Source organism: Pygoscelis adeliae, unplaced genomic scaffold (assembly GCF_000699105.1).
Source record: "Pygoscelis adeliae isolate BGI_AS28 unplaced genomic scaffold, ASM69910v1 Scaffold38, whole genome shotgun sequence".
In the NCBI taxonomy this organism is placed as follows: Eukaryota; Metazoa; Chordata; class Aves; order Sphenisciformes; family Spheniscidae; genus Pygoscelis; species Pygoscelis adeliae.
This window is the reverse complement of record NW_008825614.1, coordinates 11,298,847-11,319,329: the sequence shown is the minus strand read 5'-3', so window position 1 is coordinate 11,319,329 and position 20,483 is coordinate 11,298,847. Positions and strand designations below refer to the sequence as shown.

The following is a 20,483-nucleotide window of genomic DNA, read 5'->3' as shown; positions in this document are numbered from 1 at the left end:
CTATTGAAATTGTTAATGTCTTCAGCATTTTTTTGCCAATTATTATTACTAAATTGTAAGATAATTAGATATATGTATTCTTTCAAAAGATGCAGTGCAAAATCTTGGGAATATCACATAGGACCATATTAGGAATAACTACTTTTAATAAGAGAGTCATGTAATTGAAAAAGAGAAGGGTACTTTAAAAATACAGCAAATTTAGCTGAAAAACTCCAGTGAAGTCCAGCACCACAGAGATATGTAGCATTTGGAAATTTTTAATTAGTTGATTTGGGATTAGCATATGTGAAAACAGAATTTAAATATTCATAGAATAATTAAAAAAACTTGGAGAGTTGTTATGCAAAAAATTAATCACGATATAGTGTTGATCACTGGGGTACAAATATGTTGCTGACTTTTGGTATATGAATTCCTTACAATTTCTTGTGTAAGTAGTGAATCCTATTTTTATATGTAGCTGAGAGAGATAAATACAAATCTGAATTGTATAGTGGAAGGTAGAAAAAAAACCAAGCATGAAGGTACATTAAATTGAAGCTTAGTGAGGCACATTTGGGTTTGGAACAAGAATTCCGGTAGTCTGGTAGTATTTTTTAATCATGTTTTATCTTCAAGTTCTCAGGAAAAGTTAGTGTGTAATTTTAACCACATTTTAAGATTACCTTTTTAGATCTTTTTATTTAATTCAATTTGTGTAGGGATGTTTGGATTAGAATATGTTTGGCAGCACAGATTTTTTTTTCCAAGATATAAATTATATTTTCAATATGAAAGGAGGTTTACTTGTAATGAATGAAGCTAAAAAGCTTCAACTTTCAGCAGATTTAAAACTAACCCAGATCCAAGTAGTTTTTACATACAAAAAGTTTCCCATGAGGTTTTAATAAAATCAAGCCAAAAATGTGTACATATGGTATACAGATGGTACTGGAATGTATTGTTGTTCTTCCTATAGTGGTTTTAATTTAAAAAAAGCTAGGATTTTTCATCCCTTAAATACATGGTCTCAAAAGAATTAATGAATAAATAACGCATTCCTAATAAAGGGAATGATGAGTGGTCAGTAGATTGGTCAGTAGTCAGGCAAGAAGTAAATGCTTTCATAAACTATGTGACATAAGCTTGGGTCTGACTCTTTAACCATGAAGTGAAGACAGCCGTACCAATAGTTTGGAAGATTTTGTGATATCCCACAAACAAGATGGTTTATAAAAATGTTATTATTATGTCAATCAGAAAAGGAAATTTTTTTTTGCCTCTTTTTTTTTTAAATTTGTTAGATGTATTTGAGGATTATGCATCCACTACAACAGCAGCACAGAATCTCCTTTATACTGCTGCGAAGAAGAGAAAAGAGGTATGGAACTAGCAGTTTTTAATTATCTGAGTTTCCTAAATAATGTCGTTTTCCCTTAAATTTGAAGATGCTACAGGAAGCTAGTCTTGAAAAATCCATTTGCTAATACATAGTCAAATGCTTTCCTGGCTGAGTGCTATCAATTTTGGGAGAATGAAAATAAGCGTGTCTAAATAAATAAATAAATAAATAAATAAATAAAGTGGATTCCTCTTACAGCTTTAAAATTAACCTGCCGGATAACGAACTGACTTGGAATAGATGTACTGGTATTTTCCCAAGTTTACAAACAGCCTCTGTCACGGCTGTTGTGAGCTTCCCAGACTGTAGCAGGGGGAAAAGTGAACCTGATCCTTATTAATTTTCACTGATGCTATTTAAAATCCTGTTGACAGCGATGAAATTGGCAAGAATGAAACCGATTTCATACAGCTGCTCTTTAAATGAGGACATAACTTTCTGTAGATCTTTCTGTACTTACAGTGATCTGTGCAAAAGTACCCGGCCAAGCCCTGGAAAGCATATGTCAGTTTGCTAAAAACGCAAACTTTTTTCTGGGTACCATTTTAACATCCAGTAAAAATGGAGCTCCATTTCCAGATGGATTTTCAGAGAAGGGCATAGTCTTTATGTCAGGTGGAATAGCCTATGACCTTTCTACTTCTTTATTGTCAAAACAGTCCTTGCCCACTGACCTTCTCATTTTCATCATTTGTACTGAGAACGTCAAAATGTCATAATGTCTGAAAAGCACATAATGGGTGTGGAAATGACATTAAACAATTGGTTTTGCCAAGAAACCTTTCTAAGTCTAGGCAACTTTAGTAGTTACTGCCAAAATCAATAGATTAAAATAAGTTTATGAGGTTTTAGTGCAAGCTGTGCTTGAATATGTATATGTTCATACATATGTGCACACACATGTATGTATTTATATATGTGAGACAAGCCAGAAGAGAAGTTAAGGGAAAAAAATGGGTGAGGTACTGTTTGAGCCTCTTGCCCTTTTATCACCTTTTTTGATTTGCCTCAAGACAACAAAAATACCTTATTTACTATTACTGTTGTGAAATTTCGAGATCAATTTAATTTTGACAAGTTTGTCTGAAAAGTTGGAAGAGGGACCTTCTAAATTTTAACTATGTAAAGATGCTACACATAGTATCTCACAGTTGCTTTGGCCAAGATAAAATTTCTACTTAAAAATGTCATATGAATTTTTTAATTTAATCGATGCTATTAAAATAATTTGACAAAAGGAGATTGTGTGTTTTCTGTCCTGCATAGGTATTACCAAAAATGATGGCATATTGCTACCAGATTCTGACAGAGCCAAACATTGATCCAAGGAAAAAAGATGGAGCTTTGCATGTTATAGGATCCCTAGCAGATATTTTACTGAAGGTAAGTGGGTAAAGAGGTGAAAAAGGTTTGTAGTTCTTATTATCAACTGCCATTTCCAATAAAAAAGCCTTAGCTTATAAAGTAGGGCTAGCCCTTAGCTGTATTTATAGTCTGTAGAGAGATTGTACTGTGCAATAAGAATCTGAGGGTTTGTTTCTTTAAAAATACGAACATTCTTTCCTGTTTTTTATATTCCCATTTTATACGCAGATTTTTCTTCTCAAGATTCTCCAAAGCTCTGTTTGTTTGCTACAGAACAGTCCCTTGGTCCTCTCCTGCTTTACTAGTAAAATGGAAGGGTGTTAAAAAAGCAAACATGCATTCCATCAATAACATTGCCTATGATTCTTTAGCAAACCCCCCAACAGCCTGCACTATTGTGGGCTTCTGATTCCAGAAAAATGTTTACTTAACATGTTGCAGGAATGTTTTGTCTAGCTTTCCAGCTTTCTTACCCTGCAATGTGTGGCTTTAAGTCTTATTTCATCAGCGAGTTGGAAGTTTTGAAAATAATTGGAAAGAGCACAGAGTTTCTCTCCTTCCCCCATTTTTTATAGGCAGCATCTTCAGAATTTTGAGTATTTTTCTGGAATTTGAATACACATTTAATCCACTCTGTTGCTCTCTAATGTAATATTGATTACAGTTTCCCTTGCTTTTGTAGACAGTGGAGTCCAAAGTATGCCCTCTCTCCATGTCAAAAGTAACTGCCAAAAAGTTACCTTAGCATGAGAATGCTCTTAGCATTCTAACTTACCTCTTAGCATGAGAATGGCGGCCTTGTGCTGGAGGCTTCCTTTTAAAAGTGATATGTTTTATTTTATGTGAGTTGTCTCTCTGTACAAGATGTGTCTTCATGTGACAAGCAACATCTTACCAACATTTACCATCAATTTTTTACCAATGCACCGATCCATGACCTGAAATCCTGAAACATCAGTAACTTTTGCAGAATTTTTGTAGATTATGTTGGATTGTAAATGCTGGAGTATAACAGTGAAAGAGGAGGACATTGGTCATGTTGTGAGGAGCCTTTCATATTGACCAGGGGGTTTCTAAACTCATTTATCCCTGAGGAAAAAGGAAGGGATTTATTCCAGTATACTGCTCTGATTTGAAATTTTCAGTCCTGAAACGTGAAGTTATAACATACTTTATAAAAGAGTAATAATCCCCAAACACTGCAGACTCCTCCCAACTCTGAATTTCTTGTGTTTGGGATTTGGCAGATTGAAAAATTAATGAACTGTGTGTGCATAAAATACTCGATTTGTAAGTGCTTTCTGGCTGGTGAGCTGGCTGAGATACAGATTGTAAGGAGCTCGTGGACACAATGATCCTGCCTTAGCCACCTGGCTCTCCACAGCGGCTCCAGTTCAATGCATGCAAACCTCTGACCTGTGTGCACAAGGGAAAATTCTTTTCCCTTCTCTGTGTTTTTTCTCTGCTGAGTTCTTCATCTGCCTCTCTGAAGGTTGGGGAATCAGTGTGGGAAAAATGATGTATGCATCGGTGAAGTAGAAGTGTGATCACCTAAGATACATTTTGTATTGAATGTCCCCTTTCACCCTCTGCCTATCTTAGCCACTGAATCATTCCTTTAGATGGTAACACGGTCCCCAGCATATATCTTTTCTAGTATCCTGGGGCTATAGGTGCTAGGAAAGTCCCAAGTCTCCATGCTGGTGGTCCTGGCTTCCTGTGAATATCTTAGGATTTGCCAAGGTTGGAATAATGAAGGATAATTTTCATCGAATATCGTTCTCCAGCCAAGGAGATTTCTATCACAAAGGAATTATGTTAGTCCCTTAATAAACACAAAAAAAGATGTGAGTTATTGTTGTAGTGTGTAAAATAATTAGTTTTGATGCTTATAGTAGCAGTAGGTCATTTGAAACTCAGATCTGTTTCATACTAAGCTTATATTTATCTTCAGGTATGTATGTACTCCTTTGTAAGAAGAATGGAGGTACTAGGTTATTGACCCTAATTAATTTTTAAGAAAAATCAGCTGGAATCAATTGCCTTAAAGAAAATGAAAATTCCGGTTTACAGTTGTTTGGCAGCACAGATAGAGTTGAATATAATGTAGAGTTGAATATTATATGTACAGGTCTTTTACTTATCTGGTTTTGAACTTGCTATGCTTATGAGGTTTGTTTAGTTCAGGGTACGAGATCCAGTTCTCCTTGTGAGCGAATACCTTTATTGCATAGACAAGTCATTGTATTTCCCATGGTTGAGAGTTGAAATGGATTACTGGCTAGAATGAAGTATGTAAAATGAATGGTCTCCGAAATTAATTTGCATTTACACCAACAGAAGAGTGTCTTCAAGGATCAGATGGAGCTGATGTTACAGAATCATGTGTTTCCATTGTTCATGTCTAACCTGGGGTACCTCAGAGCTAGAGTAAGTTCACGAGTTATATCAATTTCAGTATTTGCCATGATTCTTTCCTTTGTAGTTTGACTTCATTCTGAATGTTAATGAAAGAAATAAAGCAAATACATAGCAAAATTTCAAATAACGAGCTTGTACAGTAATTTTTCAGTATTTTGATTTAAAAAATTATTTGTCAGCTAAATGAATTGATGGAAAGTCTGTGTCATATTATTGTTTACCTCTTTGATCAGACTGGAGAATTTGAGCAGTGGTTGTGGCCCTTTTGTGACCATTTTTCCTTAGCAGATCTCAATAACTAGAGTGGTTGGATGGCTGTGAAGAATAGGTAGGATTTCCACAGAGTAGATAACGTCAGTTTGAGTGTAGCTTGAACAAAATCCCCAAGTGCCCATATCAGTCATAAACAAACAGTTAATTTTGTTTAATTTCTGTTCTGATTTTTTTTCCCCCAGAAGGACCAAAACTATGAATGCCAATTATGTGCATACTGAATTTATTGGAATTGGGGAAAGGAAAATAAAGAACTGCTCGAGTGCAAAAGCTGTGTTACATTTACTGTATGAATACACCATAATTAAGGGAAAAAAAGGCAATACATGCAAACAGAGAGATAGTTAGCATTGTTTTTGAATCAGTTAAAAAATGCTAAAAATTGCAATACTCCCTAACTTGCTTTTCTTTTTGTCATGCAGTCCTGTTGGGTACTTCATTCATTCAGTGCTTTGAAATTTCACAATGAGCTAAACTTGAGGAATGCAGTAGAGTTGGCAAAGAAGAGCCTGATTGATGATAAGGAAATGCCTGTCAAAGTAGAAGCAGCCATAGCTCTTCAGACATTAATAAGCAACCAAGAGCAAGGTATGCTACAGTGATTCATCCGTTGTATGCACTGATGATGATTCTTTTTTTTTGTAGAGATGAGGTTGGTGCAGATTTATCTAAACATTTCTACCATTTAAAGACATAGATTTCAGAACATTTCATCATGTTTAGACAGCTTCACTTGCTCATTAGTTACTGTACACATCCCAGAATTCTGACTTCAAGTTTTTATGGCAGGTGTCTGCACAAAAGAAGTGAGAATCAACATATTTCTTTTAATAAAGCAAATAGCACCTGTCTTTGTTTTTCTTTAGTGAAGTGAGATAGTGTGTATGTTTAAGAACGAATGCTGCCTATGTATGAGGACATGTATTCCCCCAAAACAGTGGATTTTTGTTGTAGGTGGTGTTTCAGTATTGAATGTGGTAAATGTAGAATTTATTTACTTTGTTAGTGTACTAGTGATGGGCTGTAAAAGTGCCTTGGGTAGATTTTTTGGCTTTTTTTTTAGTGAATTAAACTTTAAAAAATTACTTTGTTCAAGAGTAGTCAGTTACCTAATAGTTTTGAGATACTGTATATTTGTGTTTATGGATAGTTGATTTCACCTAGTTTCAATTGTTTTTTTAGCCAAGGAATATGTGAAGCCTTATGTAAGGCCAGTTATGCAAGAGCTCTTGCACATTGTTAGAGAGACGGAAAATGATGATCTTACTAATGTAATCCAGAAGATGATCTGTGAGTACAGTCAGGAAGTAGCTACTATCGCCGTTGACATGACTCAACACCTGGTAAGAGACAATAGTAAAATAACAGTCCAGTCAGAAGCACATGCCTAGTTTGGTAAACATTTAATGAACTTCGTTTGAAGTGCACACTGTTTAAAGTAATCTTTATAAAGGTCCACCTATAGTATTCACAACATTTTTTTTTTCTGTATGAAACATCTTTAAAACCTATAGGTTTTTCAAAGATACTGAATTTTGTCACTGGTTTTAATGAGCCAAGCTCTAACTATTTAACATTTCAAGTGACTTAACATAGCCAGACTTCTCAAAAAAAGAGGAGTTTTTAATTTTCTATATTCCCCTTTCAAAAGTAAGGACCATATTTTTCAGTGCTGACAGCTCTTACAGGTAAGGCTTTGCTGCTGTTGCATTAGCTGTCTTGGTTTTGCATGGCAAATTAGAAATGTGAGTTTGCTCTTGAATGTCAAGTTGGTTGGTTTTTTTTCATAGGCTGAAATATTTGGTAAAGTACTTCAGAGTGAGGAATATGAGGAAGTAGAGGACAAAACAGTTATGGCCATGGGCATCTTGCACACAATTGACACTATCCTGACAGTTGTGGAAGATCACAAGGAGGTGAGATTTTCTTTTATACGTCTTTTCTGCTGTTCCCTCATGCCTTTCATTCGTGACAACAAGCGCTTCTATGTATGTTGCATCACTTGAGTTGACATGAATGTGCATTTATTACAGCAGGATGGTGAATTAGTACCAAGTGATCTCTGACAAATTTGAATTTAAAGCCCAGTTTACTTTTGTGATTTCTTAATTGTTTAGCTCTCAACTTCGAGGGGAATTTATTTCCTGAGGGTAAAATCCTTAGCCCTTATTGTGGTAAACACTTCATCGGATAATTGTATTACAGACTGTTAAAATAGATTTTAGGGAGAAATATTTTGCATAAGGCTAATTTTTTACAATGGTGACTCATATTTTGTTGTTTACCCAGCCATTTCTTGGATAGAATTCCTAGGAATTGGTCTCCCAGTTGTGGTGCAATGTAAGTCTATATTTCACATATTCAGGGAAGAAAGAGATTCTTTCTGCTCATACCACCTGGGCTGATCGAAGTAGGAAGGAGTTCAGTGACTGACCAGAGAGGCAAAGTCAGTCAGTAACTTCAAGCTCAGTTGGCATAAAAGTGCTTTGTCCTAGATTGTTTTGTTTCCTTGATTTACAATGAGAATGTTTCATTGCCAGTATGAAATATTTTTATGAAGCTTATAATTTTAAAAATACATTAATTAAAATACTAATTATTTTCTTGTAAGACCATTGTGTTCCTTTGGATTTCAAAACATCTTTCATTCCTTTACAATAATCGCCTGCATCTTTTGAAAGCTAAAATGAAATCTGTTAGCTAAGCTGAGCATCAGGAATGATAGTCTGAAGTGGATCTTCAGGTTTTAGCCTACGAAAACCTTTGGGGTTGGGGTATTTTTGGTATAAACTTAGCAGTTTGTTTTTCTGTTGTGTGAAGCACAAAGTAAAATATTGTGCAGAGTGCTCTTCATCTCAGGATCTTAAATCATTTTAGAAGTGATATAAATGATATAGAAAGGATATATGAGGCTGAAAACTCCTTAGCAATTCCTTTCCCTTTCACCATTAAGTATGGAGGGAGTTTAGGGGATGATAACTTTTGAGTCAAGTGTCTGAAGGTAAGTGGATGAATCTGTGGTCACATACTTAATCCCGTTGCTAGAACAAGCCCAGAAAGCCTCACATCCTGCGAGATTATGTCTGTAATGAATAACCAGTGGTAATAACACGAAATGTCTGTATTTGCTGGTTTTAATTAGACTTATAACGTGGCCATATAGTTCTCCTTGTAATTTAGTTTAATTCATAAATGTAGTCTCTCTGTCCAACATGGCAAGGCTGAATCCTGACTTCAACACAGTTGTATGCTCCCAATTTCTGCTTGTGTTCCTTTTGCTGAGCCTACTCTGGGAAGCTCTCCATAGACCCTAGGCAAAAGCACCTCTTCCTTTCTTCCTTTTAACCCATTCTACTTCAAAGATTTTGGACAGAGGCTTTATCTCAAACACTACAGTGTTACTTCATATCCGGACGAGACAACAGATAACAGTTTTTGATAGGATCTGTAGAATAACCATACAGTAAGATTTTTTTAAAATAAAGAAAAATGCTGTAAGAGACAAGTTTTAAAGCAATCCTCTATCGAAAATTTGAGTACTTATATCAGTGAGACCTTATTTCATAATACTGTAATCGCTAAGGCAGCATTTAAAAAGTGATAAAAGCCTTTTTGCTTTGAAGAACTTCTCAGGCTGAATTAGTCAAATACATTGATTAAATTGCTGTATTTCTAAGTTTTTAAATAAACTGCTTTATGTTTCTATTTCAGATAACTCAACAGCTCGAGAGCATTTGTTTACAGATCATTGGCCTCGTTTTGCAGAAACACGTTATTGGTATGTTTTAGAGACAATTTTTAGAAAAACATTACATGTTCTTACATAAAAAATTCTTAAATTAATTATTGCAAACAATACTATCTTCCTGAACAGAACTCCATCTTTTTTTTGTGTGCTTCTTTAAAGAAAAAAAGACATTAATTTTCAGTTATGATTTGTTTCTCCTGATCTTCTCTTGTACATTAGTCAGGCTGGTTATTGTGTTTTGGAGGTCAGACTCAAAAGCAGAAGATGCAGTTCTGATTATAGTTCTAGCTAGCTGTGTTAAAGGACAATGTCTACAATTACATTAGTATTTTATAGACATGGTCTGCAGTTAAATTGCTGCTTTATCAGTACTCTGCACACAGTTTTGTGTGCAAAAAACACAGGGTTGAGAAAATAAAAATATTTTTCAGTAAATTGCTGTCTTCTGGTTGTGATATGACTCGGAGCTTGGTTTCAGATTTCAAGGTATTTGCAAGCTAAATTTATTTTTTAAAGCACCCCACCTCAGATTGTTTCTCCTTTCCAGAGTTTTACGAAGAAATTCTTTCCTTGGCCTACAGCTTGACGTGCCAGATGATTTCACCTCAAATGTGGCAGCTTTTAGGCGTTCTGTATGAGGTTTTCCAGCAGGATTGCTTTGAGTACTTTGCAGGTTTGATCACTTCTGTTGGTGTTTCCGCTGTTTGGGAATTCATCTCTAAAACCCACTTTAATAAGGGTCGCTTCCATTTAGTTTCTTGGTTTAAAATGATCATGTATTTGAGTCATGCCCTGACCGTCTGTTTAGTGTGGGAGTATAACAGGAGCATATATAAGTAGGAGAAGCATGTTCAAATCTGTCAGTGTGATCAGTTATTGTCAGAGGTCCTGATCTCAAAGAAAGCTGAAATATACAAAGTTAACGTGAAACTACAAATTAATTAATGAAAATGTAATCCTATTCTGTTTCCTCTTCTGAGAATGCACCCTGCATGGTGCATTTGGTGAAGAATTCTGCTAGAATAGGCTTTTGTGGAGTTTTAATTTCCAACCATATCCAAGAATCTGAGCTAATGAAACCCATTATAGGACTACAGTCTTACTGGTTAGCACTTGCATGGATTAGTTTGTAATTTTTTTCTCTTTTGCTCTCCCTGTTCTGCAGATATGATGCCTCTCTTGCATAATTATGTGACCATTGACACTGATACTTTACTGTCTAACCCAAAGCATTTAGAAATCATTTATGCTATGTGTAAAAAGGTAAGGCTTCTGATTCTTACTGTTGTGCTTATCATTGGTACTTAACAATCAGATTAGCGGAGTGACCTGAAAATGCCAGGTGGTGGCTAGTCATTTCAGAACAAAATGAAATTTGGTCTCGGCTCAGTTCCGAGTACACATAGCACCTTCACACTTTTTAAGTGACATACTTTTTAAAAAATTACATGCGCAAATCTGTGTGGGAGAAAGTTGCTGTTCGTCTTGACTCTCTTCTATGAACAACTATTTTGGTAAGTAGAGGAATTAATGAAGCCTGATTTCCTTGGGTTGTGTATCTTGCGATTGGATTCTTCAGTTGTCAGCTAAGGTGTGAACTCATTTGAAGTTCTTCTTACATCTATAATGTTTCTCTTTTATGCTGATTCTCTCGTGTATAATAAAGTATGAGATCACGCTGCAGCCTTTCTCTGATTTTGGGCATTATAGAGTGTTAGGCATCTAGCTGCCTGCTTATTTTTAAGAAACTTACAGAAATCGAATGTGTTTGAGAATTCTGCTTCTTTGTCAGGTTTGATTGACATTGACCATAGGGTTGAAATGTACTGAGAAGAAGCAGTTTCACATGTATGTGCATATACATAGAGTGCCATTGCATACATCTTGTTTTTAATCAGAAACTAGCCTAGAGATAGGACTTCGTTTTGCCAGGCTGTTAATCTGCCAGTGTCTGTTAGAATTGAAGTAAAAAAATGGAAACAGAATGTGGAAAACATCAATGATTCTTGTAAGTAACATTTCCTTTAAAAAAGGGAAAGCGGTGACGTATAAAGAATACTAACATTCATAAAGAGCTATAGCAATTTCTTCTAAATTTTTAAATTCATCTTTAGTCACTTATCCTTGTTTATGTCGTGTAGAGATGTTTTTTTATATGTCTTAATTCCTCACAAAACATAGCATGGATAGATATGTATATGCCATGTAGAGGTTTTTTGATGTATGCAGGTACAGGAGCACTTGCTTTCAAAGTTGTCAGTGATTAATACTGATAAACTAAATTGTCATTCTGGTTGTTAGGTATTAACAGGAGATGCAGGAGAAGATGCAGAGTGCCATGCAGCCAAACTCCTAGAAGTAATTGTTCTTCAATGCAAAGGACGGGGTATTGACCAGGTGATATATATTGAACAGCTTTTCTCTTTTACTGGTTTCCAATGATACATGTATGATTCCTGAGAAAAGCAGTTGGAATTAGAGAATTTGAGGGAAATGTGAAATGTAGGAATGGGGAGAAATACAGAAAGAAGTAAATGAGCTCACGAGAGTTTGTAAGATTGATTTTTTTTTCTTTTTTTCTTTTTTTTTCTTCTATATTAGTGGGCATGACCGGAAAATGAATATAGACTGAACGATAAGGATATAGTATGATGTGCAGGATTATCTTTTTTTTGGTTTCTCCTAATAGGATTTCCCTTTTGATGCAAAACACACATTGTTAAAACTATTGTGGCTGAGAGGTTAACTATACATATCCAACTCCTGAAGTTGTTTCTCCAAGCAATATGAACTTGGTCCTTTTTAATATTCGGAATTACTCAGTGCATTTGGAAATGAAGAATTTTTAGCGTGGCTGGATTGTGGTTGCTGGGAAAACATAATCACAATTTTCCAGAGTTTCTTAGAACACACTTTTAGATAGTAGTCTTTTTCCTATTAAGGGCTAAATTCTGGTCTCATGTTTTACATAACGCTCCAGCCTAAATTACTTTAAAATATCATATTTGATGTTGCCACAGTGCAATCCATGGACTTCAGTGATAATTTTTCAATTAATTTCACTGAAACCAATATAACTTTACTAATGTAAATCTGAAGTCATTGAAGATAAGAATGTTCCCTGAAAGATTTTATTTTTAAAAGAAATCTGGAAGGGATTAAAGTGAATTGTATGCATTTGCATTGAAATAAGTATGTGGTGGGGCTTAACTGAGCTCCACAACTCTGAATTAAAATGATTGCACACTGAACTGAACTCATAAACTAAAACATTCATAATGCTTCCCAAATTATTATAAAGCATAAGCCTGCACATTGAAATATATGTAGATGTTTATTTCATTATGTAGAAATTTGTGCGTACTTGCTTTTATCTGAATAAATTCACTCATGTCAAACTTCTACAAGAAATTTAACATCACTTTACATTTATTAGGAAAAACTTCTTTTTCTTGCAGATTTAGGTAATTTCATTTTTAATGCCTGTTAGTTTTGAAATTGTTGGATATCTTTATTCAAAGATGAGAATGTCTTTGAGTTCTTTTCTAAACCTTTTATACACGCTAGAACAATTCCACCAAATGGCCCCAAATATTCTCCTCTGTGCTGAGAATAACATCGGCAATTTTTAGCTCAGAGAATAACTGTTTTGGGGAAGATTTATAAGCATGTAATCAGAGGCTTAAAATGCTTTTATGCTAGGGAGTGAATGGAATGCATTCCTAGGTTATACCTAGACTTCAGTTATCTCTGGAGATTAATTCTGATAAAAGTATTTCAAACTTTTGTATAATCTGGCAACATGTATAATGCCTGTTTTTTTGTTCTTTTTTTTCTTTTTTTCCTTCTCCTTTATATTTGTATGCCCAGTGTATTCCACTCTTTGTGGAGGCTGTTCTGGAGCGGTTAACTAGAGGAGTTAAAACAAGTGAGCTTCGTACCATGTGTCTTCAGGTTGCCATAGCTGCACTCTACTACAATCCTGACCTACTTCTGCACACCTTAGAGAACATCAGATTTCCACACAATCCTGAGCCCATCACTGCACAGTTCATAAACCAGTGGATGAATGACACAGACTGTTTTCTTGGGCAAGTATTGTGGTTTTTTCTTTTAAAAGTCCATGGGTTTGATTTTTTTGTTCACTTCTGTCTGTATCCCTAGTCCTGTTGATGAAAGAGTTTTCATTCCTTGGTTAGTCTAAATACCAGTAATCCACACCACATTGCTGTGGTGCCAGTAAAGGTGACCTATGCCCATATAACTTTTCCGGGTCTGTTGAGCTACATGCTGAATTTTCTGTGCTGTGAGGATACGAGGGTACAATACATATCATATTTCACAATTCTTTTAAGTTCCTTAATCACAAACTATCTGCTTCTCCAAGAGATGGTCCAGCATGAATTGAGGGTAATACTCAGAGCTGACCAGCAGGATTTCAGTGAGATGTTCACTTTTTTCTGAAACACTGTATACATGTTTTCTGTTCTATATTTTATAAAGTACTTTTAACTGCTCCATTTAGTGTTAAAAAACCATTACTCTGTCCAGTGAATCCCACACTCTGATTTTAATCCCTGCAAGTTGTTCTTGATCAACTTGCATATTTATCATTATGCCATTGATGTACTGACTGTTTAGCATACTCTTGAACTTAAACTTCATTCTGACCTCCCTTGAATATGTGTGTACACTGTGTAAGTGTGTGCAAGTGTGTACGAGTGCACTAGTGTGCACTTGGGCAGGAGCTGAACATTTGTAAAGTAAATGAAGGTGGACAAAGCCTGTCATCACATAGCTAAGCACGCACTTGGTGCTGGGCGGATGTGAAGTCCACTTCTTGACAGTTACTGCTTCCCGCTCAGCTGAGATGTGGCGTCTGACTGTGAGATTCAAATCCACTTAAAGGCAAAGCAGACAGTCGGATGTAGTTAACAGCTACCTCTCATCTTCCTGCTGTGAGTTACGTTTTGTCATTGGAGGCTAACCTCTGACTGCAGGTGTACGGATAGGCTTAGAACGTGTCTTCCCTGTGCATAGTCTATGCCAACAGACTTAAGTGAAGTGTCAGCGTGTTAGGAGTCATGCCATGAATGAGCATGGGCTGAGACAGGCAGCTCCTAACCCATAGATGCATACCTTATTTTAGGTTGTCATTCTTTTCCTACCTGTTTCTTATTGGTACAGTCTTGTCCTTCCAATTCTAAACAAGTCTCTAGGGGGCTTTTTATAAGATGGTTTCTCCACTTCCCAGTCATCCAAGTAGCTTTTCTCCATACCAGGTCTTATTTGAGTTAGTCTTCCCTGAACAGAATTATATGCCATCTTGGTATAGCTGCATTATTGCCTCAGTGTCCGTCTTGAATTTAGAACTGTGTGGTGCATTATAGCATTGCATTACCTTTTTCATAACTGTAATAAAATAGTGACTCCCAGTCAATCGATGACCAACTGGTATATGCGGGTTTTGCTCTCAGCATGTCCTTTGTAGTATTTTTGAAACATACACCAAATGTACCTGGTAAAAATTGTTTTCTTCCCTCCTGTGTCTTAAGTACACAGTTTAGTGGGATGAGGATGAAAGTGCAGTAGTTTGTAGAATTGCAGCATAGACTACCTTATTTCAGGTCTGCACGTTAATTCTGTCTGGTTTACTAGAATGAAAACCACTTGGAGATACAAGAGAAATTGCCTGCTCTGAGGTATACAGGCTTTGTGCAGATTCCCCATTCATGTCTGTATTTGAAGGTATTACCATAGCAGTCTCTCCTGGAAGAAAGAAAAATTAAAAATACTAAATTAAACAGATAAAAAGTGGGGGAAAAAAATCTCTTATTCATTATAACAAAAACAGACAGTTCATATTATCACAAGCATTCTGACTTCTTCTACCTGCTGTGTATACGAAATGTCTACAGTACGTCCTGTATCTTAACATAAATACACATCTTATCAATTAGAGGGGTTACTTGAGTTGGTGACAAAGAAGACATAAAGGACCCAATTTCCCTCATTTCTTTTGTAGTGCCAGTGGCTGAAAAATGGCACCTTTCCCACAACTTGTGGTAATATTATTGTTAATTACTAAATTATTTTTATATCTACCAACTTTAGAAAAGAGCAAGACCTCTTAGGATTTCCATGTACCCATTTTTTTTTTATGGCTGAGGCAAAGTTCTTGACATTCAGCTCTTTGTGCTGTCATTTTTTCTACTGCATATCAAATGCTGAACATATACGGAGACAGTAGAAAAGAAGATATTCTGTACAGGTGGTAAACTTGTCATTCCTTTTTTAAAAGAAATCAAAAATGAAAGAGATTTATAGCCTTAAACAGTTCATCCTGGAGCATTCAGTGAGAAACGAGTCAGATCCAGGGGGGAAAAATGCTGCAGATCTGACTAGGCTCCAACCTCAAGAACTCCTGTGAGCTACAGCTTAACTTTTAGTTCTTTTGTGTTGCTATTCAAAAAGCATCAGCTACTGCAACTACTGTTCAACTAAATTCTTCTTCAGAGCTGAGACAAAAGCCTCTGAAAATGAAACATGGCGATCATGATGCTAGATTCTGCTCAGACTCTGCACTTGAATGGCAGCAGTAGATTAAAATGTATCTCTCTGATCTGCTGCTACCAGCAGTGAAATAAATATCAGTAATATTGCTTAAATCTAAAAATCACTCTTCCTTCAAGTGCTTCTCCTCAGTATGTGGCTTCCAGGTGTAGGGCTTTTGCTGTAGTACTGCTTGTCAGGCACTGTGACATGATGTAAGGGACTTCCTCCCTTTCACTCAGGACAGCACTGCTTCTAGAAGACCATTTGTTTTAGTAAGCGTCATCATCTGAACAGCAGCCAGATATTCAGAGGCCTAACTGAACAGGAAAAGACAGAAATGCAGACAAAGTCTGGCTTTCTTGAAACCCTTCCTTGGGTCCACGCCTGCAGACTTCATGTCTTCATCAGTGAAGACAGCAGCGGGCACCCTGATTTATACAGTACTTTTTCTCACCAGCCATCATTCACTGCTGCTTTGGTTTACAGTTAGATTGCTCTCCAGCAAGAGGCAGTTTTAGGCTTAAATTCAAATCAGTTGGAAGACTCACAGATCCTAGAGAAATTGGAGAAGTTCAAAGTAGATCCACCTCCAGGTGTGAAGGACCAGGTGAACCTTACTGCCATTTCTTTGTCAGCCGTGCAGGGAATCTGTGGCGTACTGGTAACAGTGGCTCTTCAAGATGCTCTGTCCACGTAAATCTCACACCCCTTTGTCCTCCTTCTGCGCCTGTGAAGTCTTAGTACCCATAGATCCTGCTCTGCCAGCAGCAGGGTTGTGCGTGTCTGCATGCTCTCAGGCTGGAGCCAACGGTGTTTGCCAAAAGAATGCAGTATTTCTTGAGCAGCACTTGTGAATGCATGAGATGGAATCCATGGGAATAATACATCTTGGGAGGGAAAAGCAGTTATGGTAAAATAAGTAACTGTTCTTTCATGTTATTAAAAATATGGAAACTATTTAAAACTGATTCGAAATTTTGAATATTAAAGATGATCCAGGCAAGGAGAGCTCAGAACTCATTGTAAGACTGTGCATAAATACAGTATGTCATTGTGGATATTACGTATCTGTGGATGTGTGCCATAAGTGCCCATATACCACAGTATATTGTATTTATTTATTTCTAAATGTTTTCTGCAATAACTTCAGACTGAAAAGGCGTTTGTAGAAACATTTGTTCCTGTCGTGGTTTAACCTCAGCCGGCAGCTAAGCACCACACAGCCGCTCGCTTACTCCCCCCCAGTGGGATGGGGGAGAGAATCGGAAGGGGAAAAGTGAGAAAACTCGTGGGTTGAGATAAAGACAGTTTAATAGGGAAAGCAAAAGCTGCGCAAGCAAGCAAAGCAAAACAAGGAATTCATTCACTCCTTCCCATGGGCAGGCAGGTGTTCAGCCATGTCCAGGAAAGCAGGGCTCTATCACGCATAATGGTTACTTGGGAAGACAAACACCATCACTCTGAACATCCTCCCCCTTCCTTCTTCTTCCCCCAGCTTTTATATACTGAGCATGACGTCACATGGTATGGAATGTCCCTTTGGCCAGTTTGGGTCAGCTGTCCTGGCTGTGCCCCCTCCCAGCTTCTTGTGCACCTCCAGCCTTCTCAGTCGGCAGAGCATGGGAAACTAAAAAGTCCTTGACTAGTGTAAGCATTACCTAGCAACAACTAAAACATTGGTGTGTTATCAACTTTGTTCTAAATCCAGAACACAGCACTGTACCAGCTACTAGGAAGGAAATTAACTCTGTCCCTGCCGAAACCAGGACAGTTCCTTACTGCATTCCACCTTTTCCCTGACAGCTGAAATTTGGGTGAGACTTCTGCGTGACTTATGCTTACTCTCATACTAAAAATTCTTCTTTGGAAGCTAGGGTGAAAGGAAAATCTTAACTTGCTTCAAAAAAAACCTCAATAAGGGATTTTATTTTTTTAGAAGCTGAATAGGGGGATTTATTTGATAGCAGTTTAAATAGTTAGAAATCCTAGCTTTCTCAGAGTTTTATATAAAATCCCAGTCCTATGTAGGAAAACAGGGTTGGTTCCAACTTTGCAACTAGAAGGAAATGGCTAATTATTTGCACTTTGTCCAGGAACTGGATTGATGTAATAGAAAGCAACTTGATCCTCACATAAAGGAGCACAGCAAACCAGTGAAGGAAAGGATTAGTTATTTCCCTTTGAAATACTTTCAGCTTGGTTTAAAATACAAAAGATTCTTAGATCTTTTTGTCCTGTATTGGAAGGAAGTGCATTAGCAAGAAAAGGTTGTGCAGATTATGAAGACCACACACAGCTTGTTAAAAATAGACTTGCCTAGGAGTTGTGCACTGCAGTGCCATGTGTTGCATGTTTAGCACTCCAGGCTTGATATACCATTGAGGGAGCAAGCAGAGTCTGTGATTGTTAGGGAGGACTATTGTGTGCTGCTGAGCAAATAAATACGGATCTCGAAGCACAAAGCACTAAGGAGAATCGTATCCAGGCTCCCTCGTGCAGCCAGAAGGGTGCTGAAATAATGAGCCTTTTGACAGCAAAGGAATGGTCCTGAAACCATTCTTTGCCATTACGAAAATATGTAAATGACATAAAACTCTGTTTTGCTTGTTCAGTCCTGTGGGTACTTGATACAGCTGGGATGCAGTAGGATGCTGAACTTCAGGCAAGGCAGATGCTTATCCTGCTGTTTGTCTCTGCTGGCAGGTGGAAGAAATAAGTCTCCTTCTGGCTCAGGTTCACTAAAGGTGGTTTGATGCCTGGATTTTTCCTGTCCTGCTGGGTCTTCTAATAACATGCATATTCTGAAGATGTGTTCATTCTTACAACTTCTCTGTTTAGAAGCTTGAAAATGGAGCACGACAAATATGCTGTATTTTTTGGCCATTTGGGTTGCTTCATAATGATGACTCCCTTTTAAACAGCAATGCTCGATTCTCGCACTTTCGTTTGCTGTCCAGAAAAGATAATTTAATGTGAAGCTAAGCCACTAATTACTAAGATTTTTTTACATTTTACTGTGTTGCATTTTGCAATTGGCATTGTGTAATGGTAGCTTTTTCAAATGTATTACAAAAGGTAGTGCCCAGCGTCGTTAACTACTCTGGCGCATGTACACTGAAATTGCTTCATTTTACATTTGGGGCGTGAAGAAATTTCATGGCTTCCCAGTGTTAGGATGCAGGACAGAAGTCTTGTGCATAGATCACAGAGCTTTGGTCAAACTTGGATGAGGGTGCTGGCAGAGGGAGGAGGTAGAGAAAGTTCCTTCCTTTTGTACTTGCAGTAAGGACAATTCTCCCAAAAAAGCTATGCTTCATTCACAGGTAGCATCATCTTTAGCTTGGATTTTGGTCTTTACAGTGTTGGCATGAGAGCAAATGGCGATGAGGTTGTTTTCAACATAGATAAACTGACAGGAGTAAAGGGTTTAATTTTTTTTCTTGAAAGCAGACCCTGTTCCCCTGACTCAGTGTCCTTGGTTGATTTGCATGCCCTCTTTTGTGCTCCATTCCTTCTGAAAAGAAAGTATTGCAGTTAGCAGCGATGGAAGGATGCTCTTCGCCTACTTGTGTTTTGGTACATTTTTCAACACGTGTAATGGAGCAGCCAAACCCAACATGACAAAGTGTGTCATTTGATATGCTAGTTGACTTTGTTTTTCTTGGAAGGTCTTCTGTGATCATAATGTTATGCATGATCATATATAATTTATTGTTGTTGTCAACTTCTCTGAGAATGGAATCACTTCACGAAGCCCTAACAGGACTAACAACGTGGGAGGTGTAATAAAACCCCTCCAGATCCCCAGCTTTGTTTAAGCACATGTGAAGTTCAGAAAGCTGTAATACATGATGACTTGTGTTACTTAAACAATATGATAGTTCAGTAGCATGTTATATGGGATCTTTGGTAATGAAATTGTAAGCACTTTTAAAATTGTATTTCTATAGCAATTTTTGAAGTGGTGGATTGAGCTGGTTGTGTTCCCCTGTAAGCTTTATTGCAGTCTGTGGTGCACATCTTACTAGTTTCTTCTCTCTCAACTTGTATCCTCTTCATTCCAAAGCACAACTGATTCAGTAACAGAAGTATCTACCGAGAGTCTGGAGGACGGCCATTTTCTGCCAGCTCTGGAGGTTTGCTTGGTTTCTGTAGGTCTTGCTGAAACTTCTTGCTGGAACTACTTGTCCTGCAGAAGGCTTGCACAGAAGCTGTCAGCATGAAATTGAATAGTTCAAACAAAACAAGCTCCTCTCAAGCCCTTAATAGCAAAATACCATAATGTTAGAGTTGAATACTACTGGTGTTTCCAGCAAGGGAGAACCAAAGAGTATCTGCAGAGGCAGTTAGAGAATTTTTCCCTGTCTTGTTTGCAAATAACTTCTATCTCTGGAAGTGAAAATCAATTCTTATTCTTAAGAGCATAGGCTCTTACCTAGTTTCATGGCTATGGTCACATAAAAATCTTTCTGCTACTAATTTCATGATTTTCTTTCCCTTCAATTATCTATAGTTTGTTTTGCTGGAGGTCTACTCATTTGCAAGTTCCCTGTTTGAGTGTACTGCCAGTTATTCTTGATACGGTGGAATTATTTCCCTGCTTTCACTGGAGTTAGCAACGTGTCTCAAGTTAGTGTCGGAAATTGGATGTGTAATACAGCCATTCTGATGGATTCTTAATAAACATGTTTAAATACAGCTAGCCCTGTGGCGCTCCATAAATGCACCCTGCAATTC

At 37.1% G+C, this 20,483-nt stretch overlaps 1 protein-coding gene across 1 annotated transcript in view; it reads left to right on the top strand.

Annotated features, from left to right (window-relative positions):
* The window catches only part of IPO8 (importin 8), a 44,362-nt gene that overhangs the window by 17,128 nt on the left and 6,751 nt on the right, over positions 1-20,483 (top strand). Inside the window, exons 11-21 of the mRNA XM_009333033.1 lie at positions 1,287-1,363; positions 2,651-2,767; positions 5,090-5,179; positions 5,866-6,031; positions 6,626-6,786; positions 7,234-7,359; positions 9,155-9,221; positions 9,739-9,864; positions 10,357-10,454; positions 11,493-11,588; positions 13,062-13,282. Of these exons, the coding sequence (XP_009331308.1) occupies positions 1,287-1,363; positions 2,651-2,767; positions 5,090-5,179; positions 5,866-6,031; positions 6,626-6,786; positions 7,234-7,359; positions 9,155-9,221; positions 9,739-9,864; positions 10,357-10,454; positions 11,493-11,588; positions 13,062-13,282 (1,345 nt within the window). The remainder of the gene's footprint in view (positions 1-1,286; positions 1,364-2,650; positions 2,768-5,089; positions 5,180-5,865; positions 6,032-6,625; positions 6,787-7,233; positions 7,360-9,154; positions 9,222-9,738; positions 9,865-10,356; positions 10,455-11,492; positions 11,589-13,061; positions 13,283-20,483) is intronic.